This window comes from Halichoerus grypus, chromosome 3, assembly GCF_964656455.1.
Source record: "Halichoerus grypus chromosome 3, mHalGry1.hap1.1, whole genome shotgun sequence".
Lineage (NCBI taxonomy): Eukaryota > Metazoa > Chordata > Mammalia > Carnivora > Phocidae > Halichoerus > Halichoerus grypus.
Window position 1 is genome coordinate 180693137 of NC_135714.1, and position 13677 is coordinate 180706813.

The 13677-nt window shown below is 40.6% G+C and overlaps 1 protein-coding gene and 1 pseudogene across 3 annotated transcripts in view; both read left to right on the forward strand.

Moving 5' to 3' along the window:
- The window catches only part of GTF2E2 (general transcription factor IIE subunit 2), a 66887-nt gene extending 57733 nt beyond the window's left edge, over positions 1-9154 (forward strand). Inside the window, exons 7-8 of one of the 3 annotated variants that reach the window (XR_013446639.1) lie at positions 5652-5821; positions 6927-7042. Coding sequence is in view for 2 of the 3 variants with exons in the window: in XM_036107091.2 (XP_035962984.1) it covers positions 6927-7042; positions 8434-8550 (233 nt within the window). In the remaining variant the exon portion in view is untranslated. Of the gene's footprint in view, positions 1-5651; positions 5822-6926; positions 7043-8433 lie in introns of those variants that run through there. The other 2 variants (XM_036107091.2, XM_078069657.1) reach the window with 2 other exon arrangements.
- LOC118545064 (tetraspanin-17 pseudogene) lies at positions 2038-4503 on the forward strand (annotated as a pseudogene).
- Positions 9155-13677: the final 4523 nt, after the last annotated feature.

The following is a 13677-nucleotide window of genomic DNA, read 5'->3' on the forward strand; positions in this document are numbered from 1 at the left end:
TAATTTAAATCCCAGAAGGAGAAGAGAAAGAGAATAGGGCAGAAGAAATAATGGCCAAGGATTTTGAAAAACTAATGGTAGACACTGCACCAAAGATCCTAGAAGCTCAGAGAATGAGGCAAGATAATCCTCCAAAACAAATGACAAGAAAAGCACCCAGGCATTTATATTCAAACTGCTGAAAGTTGATGATGATGAGAAAATACTGAAGGTAGGAGCACCTGGGTAGCTCAGTTGGTTGGGCATCTGCCTTTGGCTCGGGTCATATCCGATGCTTAACCATCTTAGACACCCAGGCACCGCAAAAGGGAAGAACTTTCAACCTAGAATTCTGTACCCAGCAAAACCAATTTTTTTTTAAGGATTTTATTTATTTTAGAGAATGAGAGGGTGGGGGGAGGGGCACAAGGAGAGGGACAAGCGACTCCCCACTGAGCAGGGAGTGTGACGTGGGGTTCTATCCCAGGACCCCAAGATTATGACCTGAGCCAAAGGCAGAGGCTTAACCGACTGAGCCACCCAGGCACCCTAAAACCAGTCTTTTAAAAATGAAGGAGAATTTCAGAGTAATATTCTCATGGTACCAGAGAAACTGAGATAAGTCATTATCATAAGACCTGCATTACCAGATTCAATAAGGAAATTCTTTCAGGCAAAAGGGATGTGATTCTAGATAGTAACTTGGATCTATACAGATAAGTAGGTGTGTTGTAGCGGGTGAATATAAAATTCGTGTTTTTCTAATTAAAACATTTAAAAGTATACTAAAAATTTTTTCTTATTAATTGCTTTGAGCTCAAGGGGCACCTGGGTGGTTCAGTTGGTTAAGTCTCCGACTCTTGATTTCAGCTCAGATCTTGATCTCAGGGTCATGAGTTCAAGCCTCACATTGGGCTCCATGTATAGAGCCTACTTAAGAAAAAAGAAAAGGGGCATCTGGGTGGCTCAGTTGGTTAAGCATCTGCCTTCGGCTCAGGTCATGATCTCAGGGTCCTGGGATCGAGCCCCACATGGGGCTCCTTGCTCAGCGGGGAGTCTGCTTCTCCCTCTGCACCTCCCCTCCCGCTTGTGCTCTCTCTGAAATAAATAAAATCTTAAAAAAGAAAAAAGAAGGATAACTGATTATAAAGAAGTATTAAAATATATTTTATGTTTACAGCAAATATAAAAGTAAAATTTATGACAGCTCAAAGGTCAGAGAAGGATACTATTATAACATGTTTTTAAAAATTTTTATTTTTATTTTTTTTAAAGATTTTATTTATTTATTTGACAATCCGTGAGAGAGGGCACACAAGAAGGGGGAGTGGGAGAGGGAGAAGCAGGCTTCCAGCTCAGCAGGGAGCCTGATGTGGGGCTCGATCCCAGGACCCTGGGATCAGGACCTGAGCCAAAGGCAGACACTTAACAACTGAGCCACCCAGGTGCCCCTAAAAATTTTTATTTTTAAAGATTTATTTATTGGGGCGCCTGGGTGGCTCAGTTGGTTAAGCGACTGCCTTCGGCTCAGGTCATGATCCTGGAGTCCCGGGATCAAGTCCCGCATCGGGCTCCCTGCTCAGCAGGGAGTCTGCTTCTCCCTCTGACCCTCCCCCTGCTCGTGCTCTCTCTCTATCTCATTCTCTCTCTCAAATAAATAAATAAAAAATCTTTAAAAAAAAAATAAATAAATAAAGATTTATTTATTTTAGAGAGTGTGTGGGAGTGGGGCGGGGGGCAAAGGAGAGAATCTCATGCAGACTCCCCACCCACCGAACATGGAACCCAACATGGGGCTCAGTCTCATGACCCTGAGATCTTGACCTGAGCCAAAATCAAAAGTCAGATGCTTAACCGAGTCACCGAGGTGCCCCACAATTATAGCATTTTTACATTATATGTGAACTGGTATAATTTACTTGCCAGCTAGGCTCTGATTAATTAAACGTGTATTATAAACCCTAGGACAACTACTAAAACCATTGTTTTCGAAAAAGAAGTAACTATAGTTAAAAATACTGTATTATACATTTGAAAGAGAGTAGATCTTAAAAGTTCTCATCACAGGGAAAAAATTGTAACTGTAGGGGCACCTGGGTGGCTCAGTCGGCTAAGCATCTTAGCCCACATCATGATCTCGGGGTCCTGGGATCGAGCCCCGCATCAGGCTCTCTGCTCATTGGGGAGTCTGCTTCTCCCTTTGTGTGCGTGCGCGAGCGCTCTCTCTCAAATAAGTAAAATCTTAAAAAAAAAATTGTAATTGTGTGGTGATGAGTGTTAAATTACTTTGGTAATTGTTTTTTATATATACATATATCCAATCATTGTGTTCTATAACTAAACCTAATACAGTGTTGTGTCAGTCATATCTCAGTAAAAAAGTATAATGTGCCAATAACAGATAGAAAATGTAATCAGAAAAAATACACTCACTTAATTCAAATGAACACTGAACAGAAGGAAAAAAACAAGGAGTACATGGAATAGAAGTGGTAAGATGATAGATTTTATTCCAGCCATTCTTAATAATTGTGTTAAATGTAAATCATTTAAACATACTAATTAAGACTTTCATCTGTTTAAACATCCAAAATCATCTAACATACTTTTCACTGTTAAATTGTTCAAACATAATAATTGAGACAGATGTAAATTGTCTAAACATAATAATTAAGACACAGATTTTCAGATTAGATACAAAAGCAAGACCCTGGTATATACTTTCTATAAGAAACTCACTTTAAATATGAAGACATGGGTTAAAAGTAATGTATAGCCCCTGTGGAAGGCAGTATGGATGTTCATCAGAAAGTTAAAAATAGAACTATGCTCGCATCCAGCAGTCGAACTACTGGGTATTTACCCAGAGGATACATGCACCCCTCTGTTTATAGCAGCATTTTTACAATTGCCAAGATACGGAAGCAGCCCAAGTGTCCATTGACTGATGAATGGATAACGAGGATGTGGTATAGCCTGGGGAGCTCTAGCCCAGGGTGGCCCTTGGAGGGCTGGCCTGACCCCAGCTCTGGTTTCTGGGCCAGTGGGTGGCTGCTCACCATGCCGGGCTAGCACCTGCACTTCCAGGAACCTGAGGTCGGCTGCTGTGGGAAATACTGCCTTTTTGGCTTCAACATTGTCTTCTGGGTGCTGGGAGCCCTGTTCCTGGCCATTGGCCTCTGGGCCTGGGCTGAGAAGGGCGTTCTCTGCAACATCTCAGCACTGACAGATCTGGGAGGCCTTGAGCCCGTGTGGCTGTTGGAAGCGGTTGGAGGTGTTGTGTCAGTGCTGGGCTTTGACAGCGGCATTGGGGCTCTGTGGGAGAACACCTTCCTGCTCAAGCTTTTCTCCGTGTTTCTCAGCCTCATTTTCTTCCTGGAGCTGGCAACAGGGATCCTGGCCTTCATATGCAAGGACTGGATTCAAGACCAGCTCAGTTTCTTCCATCAATAACAATGTCAGGAATCTCTTTGCTCAGGAATAGTGGTTTTGCTGTGGAGCCCGAGGGCCTAATGGTTGGCCCCTCAATCTGTATTTCAACTGCACTGACTTGAACCTGAGCCAGGAGCGCTGCGGGGTCCCCTTCTCCTGCTGCGCCAGGGACCCAGCAGAAGATGTCCTCAACACCCAGTGTGGCCACGATAGCTCACACTGGGGCTGGAGCAGCAGGGCTCCATCCGCACTAAAGGCTGCATGGGGTCTTTGTGGGCATCGCGCTCCTCCAGATCTTTGGTATCTGCCTGGCCCAGAACCTTGTGAGTGCCATCAAGGCAGTGAAGGCCAATTGGTGAGGCTGCCACACTGGTGCACAGGGAGCTACCATCTCCACTCCTGTTGGGTGGTGGGCTCCCAAGGGGACCGGGAATGGTACAGCTAAGAGGGCGCAGGCCAGGTGGGGTGGGAGGGGTCTGCCATATCCCCACCCAGGCTGGGACACACTTCTCTGTGCATGACTGTGTGAGGCAGGCCTGGGGCCCGCTGTTGCCTGGGACACAGCTTCACGAAGCGGCTTCAGAGCTGTCTTCTCTACTAGCTGTGACCTTGACCCTGCCTGGAGCCCACTTGAGCCTCACCGCCTTAGACTCTAAAATGGGCCCAAGAATTTTCTCTCCCTTGCTTGCCTCTCCAGATCAAGCATGGTGATGGCTAGAAACTACTCAAACAAAACCTTAACCCTGTTCCTCCCTACCCCCCAAAAGATATTATTTATGTATGTGTGTTTGTATCGGGCTCCTTGCTCAGCAGGGACTCTGCTTCTCTCCCTCTTCCTTTCCCTCTGTACCACCCCCCTGCTCATGCTCTTGCATGCGTGCTCTCTAAAATAAATCTTAAAAAATCTGTAGAATTTTTGATGTAGTGAAAAGAAGGGCCATATGCACCCCAATGTTCATAGCAGCAATGTCCGCAATAGCCAAACTGTGGAAAGAGCCGAGATGCCCTTCAGCAGATGAATGGATAAAGAAGATGTGGTCCATATATACAATGGAATATTACTCAGCCATCAGAAAAGATGAATACCCAACTTTTACATCAACATGGATGGGACTGGAGGACATTATGCTAAGTGAAATAAGTCAAGCAGAGAAAGTCAATTATCATATGGTTTCACTTATTTGTGGAACATAAGGAATAACATGGAGGACATTAGGAAAAGGAAGGGAAAAATGGGGAGGGGGAATTGGAGGGAGAGATGAACCATGAGAGACTATGGACTCTGAGAAACAAACAGGGTTTTAGAGGGGAGGGGGGAGGGGGGATTGGTTAGCCCGGTGATGGGTATTAAGGAGGGCACATACTGCATGGAGCACTGGGTGTTATACGAAAACAACGGATCGTGGATCACCACATCAAAAACCAATGATGTATGGTGACTAACATAACATCATAAAATTAAAAAAATAAATTAAAAAAATAAAGGACACCACAGGGATGGAAGAAGCAAAAAAAAAAAAAAAATCTGTAGAATTTTAGTTTTTTCTAATTTACATAAATGAGATCACCCCATATCTGTTAGCCAGCCCTTTTCTTAGGTGTTTTATACTGCTTTCGTTAGAGGTCTTAGCACCCAAAAGAGATGATAGAGGTCAGATGATGATGATAACTATAACAGGTATAGTTTTTTTCTTTGTGGGAAATACATACATTAACTCTAATGTCTACAGCTCTGTGAGACTGGTGGTATTATCCCTGTTTTGCAGATCAGGAAACTGAGGCAGAGGGGTTAAGTGACTTGCCCCGTGTTACGTAGTAAATGGAGTGTCTGGATTCACACCCAGGCCATCTGGTTCCCAGGCTGTACTGTACGAGTCTGCTAATTTTGCGTTTCACAGGAAAGATCTGGGCATAGCCAAAACGTGAATGAGTTATTTAGGAATTTACATAAAATCTCTTTAATGAGTTTGCTTATTTCCTTTCCTTTGCTGGCATACTTTGTTACACAGTTTTCATTGTTAGCTTAAGTGGGACAGGGATCTCTTCAATTCAGAGGATCCAATCTGAATTTGTAAATTCTAGCTTGTTTTTCTTTTCTGTTAGGAGATTTCTAAATCTGTTCTTACTTTATTTACTATAGTTTAGAGCATGCCTGACTTTCATGATACTTGGAGATCTTCTGCCAAAATAAATCCATCTGCTTTTAAATTTGATATCCCCTAATCATTTGCTATTTTCAGAAAACAGAAAAGCCAAAAACCAAACTGACAGAAAAAGAAAATAGAGCGTTCAGATCTTGGTTTCTAGATAACATTCTCCAATAAATGCAGTCCGGACTCCTTGACGAAATGGTTGATTCCAAGTTTGGGGAAATATAAGATGAGCTTGGAACATCTTTTGGTACTAGAAAGTAAGTGCTCAACAAAAAAAAGAAAAAGGAAAGCAAGTAAAAAAGATACAGGAACAGTCTGAAGGGGCTCTGAATAACCAGAGCCAGCAAGTTTGAATAACAATGATAGCAATCGATTCTAATCCGGTAAATAAGTATCCATGAGTCCATACTACATCAAATAACAACTGAATAAATGGAGAAAGAATAGTCCTTCCTTACAGTAGAATTCTAATTTACACATCTGGAAGGAATGATGGAAATAATTTGCCAATAGGCAGACCCACAAGTAATAATTATAGGCAGGAGCTATCAGTGGATGCTAAAGTTAGCAAAAAGTGTGATGAGAAGTGGAGTATTTGCTTAGTCTCAGTAGATTTCCCCATAAGGTCCTCATTAATTACAAAGGGAAAAATAATAGCTTCATGGTGGAGAAATCTGACAGATACCAGCTCCACCGGCGATCAGTTTATCAGCCTCAGTAATAAGACGTTGACATCATGTACCCTTTGCACTGCGAAGGGCGCGTCATTTCTGTGATATTCTTGCCAAAAATGTATAACTTCAATATAATCATGAGGAAATACTAGACAACCCCAAAGTGAAGGCCATTCTGTAAAATAACTGAGCCAAACTCTTCAAGAGTCTTTATGACCTCTTGGTCCCCCATCTCCAGGTTTTTTGGTTTCAAAAGTCTCTCTTGTTAATGAACTGTTATAGCTTCTTACCCCATATAAAACTTTGATTCCCTATCTCCTTTCATGTTTCTTTTTACTGATAGGGAGAGGAAATGGAGTATCCTGAGCTCAGGGGTTGAACAGGAATTTTTAACTGTTTCATTGGAGAGAACTGCTTTTTGGACTAAAAGGAGAATGTCAGCTTCAGGGAGTTTTCAGGGATACAGCCCTTCATTACCGGCCTCAGAGAAGAACACTACTGTTCCCAGCCCCTTCTGCTACTCACAGTCCAGCATTTGAGTGTTCTTGTCTTACTTCCTTTGATTTTATAATGAAATCTTAGGTGTGCAATTTTAGACCAGAGGAGATAATAGCGAGGCCTGGATTTTTATCACAAATGCTATAGCTTGTAAACATCTGTTGTAAAATCACTACTATCTTGTTGGCAGAGTTTCAGAAACTCTGGAGGAGCGTCACTGTGGATTCAATGGATGAGGAGAAAATTGAAGAATATCTGAAGCGACAGGGTATTTCTTCCATGCAGGAATCCGGACCAAAGAAAGTGGTATGTAGTCTCTTGAGGAAAAAAAAAAAAGTAATCCTCTGTTCTTTGAACTGTGAGCCTGCTTCCTGTTCTCTCTGAAGAGCGGGTAGTTGGTTCTCTCTTCCAGTTTTTTCTCAGTGTCCTAATCAGTGATCTTGGTCAGATGCAAACCAGATCATGTCTGATTATGGGGGGCCAGTGGATCTCTGTTCCCGGGTGCTGCGGCCCAGGCATGTGAGAACTTTCCTCATTACCCCTCCAGCCCCTGTCTTAGCAGGGACTACTCTTAAGGTCGAGTCATACCCAGCATTTTCTAGTGCCCACATGTTGCCCTCCCAGTTTCTAAAAGGAGCTTGCTTCGTCATCTTGGCCTTTAAGACCTTAATTGTGCTCCCCTCCCCCTTGCTCCCTGTGGTCTTGGTCCCTGGCTCCGCCTCAGCCCTGATCACATTGTTGTCCTTGTTCACTTTCAGATTCTTTAGGAACCAGATACTGTATAGTCCCAAAGCCCGATCAAAGGAGGGGTTTGTAATGGAAAGATGACTTGTGAATTGCCTTCTGCCAGCTAATCAGTTGTCTGTAGTCCAAGGACAAACCCATTTGGGGAATAATTCACCAACACCCTAACTGTAGCTGCTCTGCTCCTCCCCCTTTCCCATGTCTACCGTCAGTCTTTGTAGCTTGCCTTCTTTGGGATTTTGTGTGTGTGTGTGTTTTATTCAGTGAATTTGTAGGACTCCCTAAAAGGTTGGATTTATTGCCCAGTGATCTCCATGAATTAGTGTAATTGCAGCACTTTTTTATGAGTTATTTTCTCCTATCGTTGCTTAGTTTGTTGACTTTCTTTTATTTATTTTTTTTTTAAAGATTTTATTTATTTATTTGAGAGAGAGAGAGAGCACAAGAGGGGGGAGCGGGAGAGGGAGAAGCAGACTCCCCGCCGAGCAGGGAGCCCGATGTGGGACTCGATCCCGGGACTCCAGGATCATGACCTGAGCTGAAGGCAGTCGCTCAACCAACTGAGCCACCCAGGCGCCCCTGTTGACTTTCTTTTAAAAATGTGATTTTAAATTTCAAGGACACAGAAAAGAGTGGAGAATAATATTTAACAAATCTTTGTGTGCGTAGCCACTTCCCAGTTTTGCTGTATTTAGGTATTTTGCCTTATTTACTTCAGATCTTTTTTTATTGGTAATGGTGGATGTATTTTTAAACCTAAGTATCGAGAATCGTTCTGGGGAGTTTCTTGTGCCAGCCCCGTTATTCCCGGTGGCAGTGTGCACGTCTGTGGTTGGGGGTTGGCGTGGGCAGCTGGGCCACCTAGCAGGAAGAAAGGTTTCTGCACATCGTTAGTAAATCCTTGCTATTCAGCCCTTCTGAGTAGCTGTTTCTGTTTTTACCTTTTCTTGTAGGCCCCTATTCAGAGGAGGAAAAAGCCAGCTTCACAGAAAAAGCGACGGTTTAAGACCCACAACGAACATCTGGCTGGAGTGCTGAAGGACTACTCTGACATTGCTCCTGGCAAATAGCAAACAGTTTTGTTCATGAGCAAAGAGTTAACAAAGTCAAGATCTTTCTTGTTGATGCTGGGCTCTGAAGACTGTCTTCCCATTCTACTTCTTAGGACTGAGGAGAGGAGCAGTTCAGTTTACAGAACAAGAGCAAATTACCAAACTCAAAGCTTACTTTAATTGAATGGGCTAATGAGATATGTGATATTCCCTGTTAACCTGTTACTTCTGGGGGAAAGGCGCTTAGCATGGCATGCAAGTGTCTTTGCTACTTATCTCTATTTCTAAGTGGTTCCTGGTTCCATTTCTCTTCCTTTATTACTTTAGAACAAGTTTGCAGATAAATAGTCTTGAATGCAATATTTGTTTATTCCAGAAGAACATATTTATAATAAAATCATTGTAGAAGGAACTCTAAGATGTTAGTGAATTCAGTTTGTTTCTTTCTGTCCTTGGCAATGGCAGATGGCAGCTCCGGTCTTTAACTCCCACAGGATGCATGTTTGGGATGTTGTTGAAGACTGTGATTTGTGCTGTGGTGCTGAGCATATGGATCTCACAATTGGAACACAAGATGTGCCTCTTGTTAGCAAATGTGACAATAAAGATACACTACATGTGATTTTTAATGTTTTTTTTTTTTTTTTTTAAAGCCTAAATCAGTACTGAGCTTCTTGGATTTTGCAAGTCCTTTTGGCTCATGCCATCTCCAACAAAGATAGGTAGAGTCTTCTTGCCAACCTGGACGTCATCTTTACCCTGTTCCAACCCTCATGGGATTTGACCCTGATTTTTTTCTAGGGGAGACTCCCTCTGTCTTCCCACTGGCTGAGCTCAGAGCCATTATCAAAGATGTGGGTTCTTAGCAGTCATGGTGATATATAGGAAGGAAGTCTGTGTGGTTATTGCAGCCTTCTGTGGTAAACTACCTGTTTTCCTTACCTCTGCTTGTTACTTGGTATGGTGGTCCTTTGGGTTGGTTCTTAGAGTCCTCATATCGTAAATTGAAATTGCAGTGGATTATAAAAATAAGGTTCAGTGTTCTCAAGAAAGGTGTGATGGTAACCCAGAGCAGTAAGTACTTTGTGCAGATGATGAGCTTTTTTGCTGTTTTAGTTCTCTTTATCCTTCTGATTTGTGTCTCATCCATTTACATAGTCCTGTTTTTGTTTCCTCTTTCTTATATCCCAGCCCCAAAACATGGCCCCAGAAGATGTAAAGCTGAGGGTCCCCACGGTAATTTAGAACACGGGAAACTCAATGTGTCTTTGTTACCAGGTTTGTTTTTGTTTTTGTTTTTTTGCCAGTAAGGAGGAACTTCTAACGTCTTATGACATAAAACTAGTTTTCTTGTAGAAATTCTGAAGCTAGCTTATCTCCAAGTATGCCTACTTTTGGTGGTCTGTATACATCATTCTGTTTTATTTGCCAGTAATATTGAGGTATAGTTGACATACAGCATGAGTTTAAGGTGTACAGCATAATGATTTGACTTACATATATTAGGAAATGATAACTACAGTAAGTTTAGTTAACATCCATCATCTCCTATAGGTACAAAAAATAGAAAAAAAAATTTTTCCATGTGGTGAGAACTCATAGAATTTACTCTTAATATATGCCACATACACCTTCCATATATGCCACAGAGCAGGATTAGGGTCATCATCCCACTGTACATTACATCCCAGTCCTGACTTATCTTGGAACTGAAATTTGTGCCATTTGACCACCTCCACCCAATTTCCCCTGCCCCACCCCTGCCTCTGGTAACCACAAATATTATTTCTTCTATGAGTTTTTATTTTTTTGGTTTCACATATAAGATCATACAGTATTTTCCTTTGTCATATTTCACTTAGTGTAATGCCCTCAAGGTCCATCCATGTTGTTTCAAATGGCAGATTTCATCCTTATTACAGCTGAAGTATTCCATTATAGAATAATATTCTATTCCATCCACATCTTTATTCACTCATCTGTCGATAGACGCTTAGGTTGTTTCCATGGGGTGCAGATAGTTCTTACACATACTGTTTCCATTTACTTCGGGTATATTCCCAGAAGTGGGATTGCTAGATCACTTGGTAATTCTGTTTTTAATTTTTTTGAGAAAACTCCACATTTTCTGTAGTGGCAGTACCAGTTTACAAACCCACCATCAGTGCACAAGGGTTCCCTTTTTTCCACATCCTTGCCAGCATTTGTTACTTCTTTTTGATGCTCGCCAGAATTCTAATAGCATCAGAATACCTCATTGTGATTTTAATTTGCATTCCTCTAATGATTAGTGATGTTCAGCATCTTTTCATGTGCCTGTTGGCCATTTGTATATTTTCTTTAGAAAAATGTCTATTTCAGGTCTTTTGTCCAGTTTTTAGTTGGATTTCTTTTCTTTCTTTCATTTTTTTTTTTTTTTTGCTATTGTAGGAGTTTTATATTTTTGAATGTTAACCTCTTATTAGATATATGGTTTGCAAATATTTTTTTCCCAATTGATATGTTGCTTTTTCATTTTGTTGATGATTTCTTTGCTGTGCAGAACTTTTTAATATAGTCCCATTTGCTTATTTTTTATTTGTGGCTTATGCTTTAGGTGTGATTATCTGAAAAATCATTGCTAAGATCCATGTCAAAGAGCTTTTCTCCTGTGTTTTTTTCTAGGAGTTTAATGGTTTCTACTCTTACATTTAAGTCTTTAATCCATTTTGTATTAAGTTCTGGGAGTGGCGTAAGGTAAAGGTCTAGTTTCATTCTTTTATGTATGAGTACCCAATTTTCCCAGCAACATTTATTGAAGCAACTCTTTATTGAGAGTTCTTGGCTCCCTTATCAAATATTAGTTGACACTATTTGTTAATAATATTTGATACTGTTTCAGTTACTATAGCATTAATACAGCTTGAAGTCAGGAAGTGTGATGCCTCCCACTTTGTTCTTTCTCAAGATTGCTCTGGCTATTTGGGGTCTTTTGTGGTTCCTTATAAATTTTAAGAGTGTTTTTTCTACTTCAGTAGAAAATGCCATTGGAATCTTGATAAGGATTTCATCGAATCTGTATATTGCTTTGGGTAGTATGGACATTTTAACAATATTTATTTGTCCAATTAATTTAGTCCATGAACACAGGATACCTTTACATTTATTTGTCTTGATTTCTTTCATCTGTGTCTTGTAGTTTTCAGTCTAGAGCTCTTTCACCCCCATGGTTAACTTTATTCCTAAGTACTTTATGTTGTTTTTGATGCTTTTGAAAATGGGATTTTCTTTTTTCTTTTTCAGATAATTTGTTGTTAGTTTATAGGAAAGTTGCTGATTTTTACATGTTAATTTTGTTTCCTGCAACTTCACTGAATTTGTTGATGAGATCCAGCAGTTTTTTTGGTGGAGTCTTTAGGATTTTCTTTGTATAAAATCATGTCATTTGCAAATAGGGACAGCAGTTCTAATGCTTATTTTTCTTGCTTGATTGTTCTGGTTAGCACTTCCAGTACTGTGTTGAATAGGATTGGTGAGATTGGGCACCCTTGTCTTGTTCCTGATCTTCAAGGAAAAGCTTTTAACCTTTCACCATTAAATACGATGTTAGCTGAGGGCTTGTCATATATGGCCTTAACTCTGTTGAGGTATGTTCCTTTTGTATCTGATTTGTTGAGTTTTTATCGTAAGTGGATGTTGAATTTTGATAAATGCATTTTCTGTATCTATAGAGATAATTTTTTTCTTTCATTTTATTAATGTGATGTATTACACTGATTGATTTGCATATATTAAACCATCCTTGCATCTTAAGGATAAATCTCTGTCTTTCTCAAATAAATAAACTTGATCATTATGAAGGAGCTTAATGTGTTGCCAAATTTGGTTTGCCAGTATTTTACTGAGAATTTTTGCATCTGTGTTCATCACGGATATTGGCCTATAGTTTTTTCTGGTAATGTCCTGTTTTGGCTTTGGTACCATTGTAATGCTTGCCTTGTAAGATGAGTTTGGGAGTGTTCTCTCAGAGTTTTTGGAAAGGTTTGAGAAGGATTGACATTAATTCTTTAAATGTTTGGTAAAATTCATTCTTTGAAGCCATCTGGTCTTGGGCTTTTCTTTGTTGGGGGATTTTTGATTGCTGATTCAGTTTCCTACTAGTAATTGGTCTATTTAGATTTTCCACTTATTCTCGATTCAGACATGGTAGGTTGTATTTTCTAATAAAATTTTCCATTTCGGAGAGCCTGGCTGCCTCAGTCAGTAGAGCACAAAACTCTTGATATTGGGGTCCTGACTTAAGCCCCATGTTGAGCATAGAGCTTACTTAGAAAAACAAAAACAAAACAAAAATTTTTTTCCATTTCTTCTAGGTTGTCCAATTTGGTGTACAGTTGTTCATAGTAGCCTCTTAGGATCCTTTGTACTTCTGTGGTATCAGTTGTAATGTTTCCTTTTTCATTTATAATTTTGCTGATTTGCAATCTCTCTTTTTCTTGGTTAGTCTAGCTAAATGTCATTTTATCTTTTCAAAGAACCATCTCTTTGGTTAATCTTTTCTATAGTTTTTTTGTTCTCTATCATATTAATTTTTTTTTAAATTTTCACATCTAGCTTTTTAATTTTTTTTAAGATTTTATTTATTTGAGAGAGACAGAGAGAGTAAGCATGAGCAGGGGGAGGGGCAGAAGGAGAAGCAGACTCCCCACTGAGCAGGGAGCCTGACATGGGGCTCAATCACAGGACCCTGAGATCATGGCCTGAGCCAAAGGCAGATGCTTAACCAACTGAGCCACCCAGGTGCCCCTATCATATTTACTTTTGCTTTAATCTTTATTATTTCTTCCCTCCTGTTCACTTTTGGCTCACTGTTCTTTTTCTAATTCTTTAATGCTTAGAGTTGGGTTGTTTATTTGAGGTCTTTCTTGTTTCTAACTGTAGGTGTTTACTGCTGTGAATTTCCCTTTAAGAACTGCTTTTGCTGGTGTTTAGGTGGCTGCCAGTTAAGCATCTGCCTTTGGCTCAGGTCATGCCTGGGATCGAGTCCCACATTGGGCTCTCTGCTCAGCAGGGAGCCTGCTTCTCCCTCTCCTTCTGCCTGCCACTCCCCCTGCTTATGTGTGCACTCTCTCTCAAATTAAAAAAAAACAAAACTGCTTTTGCTGC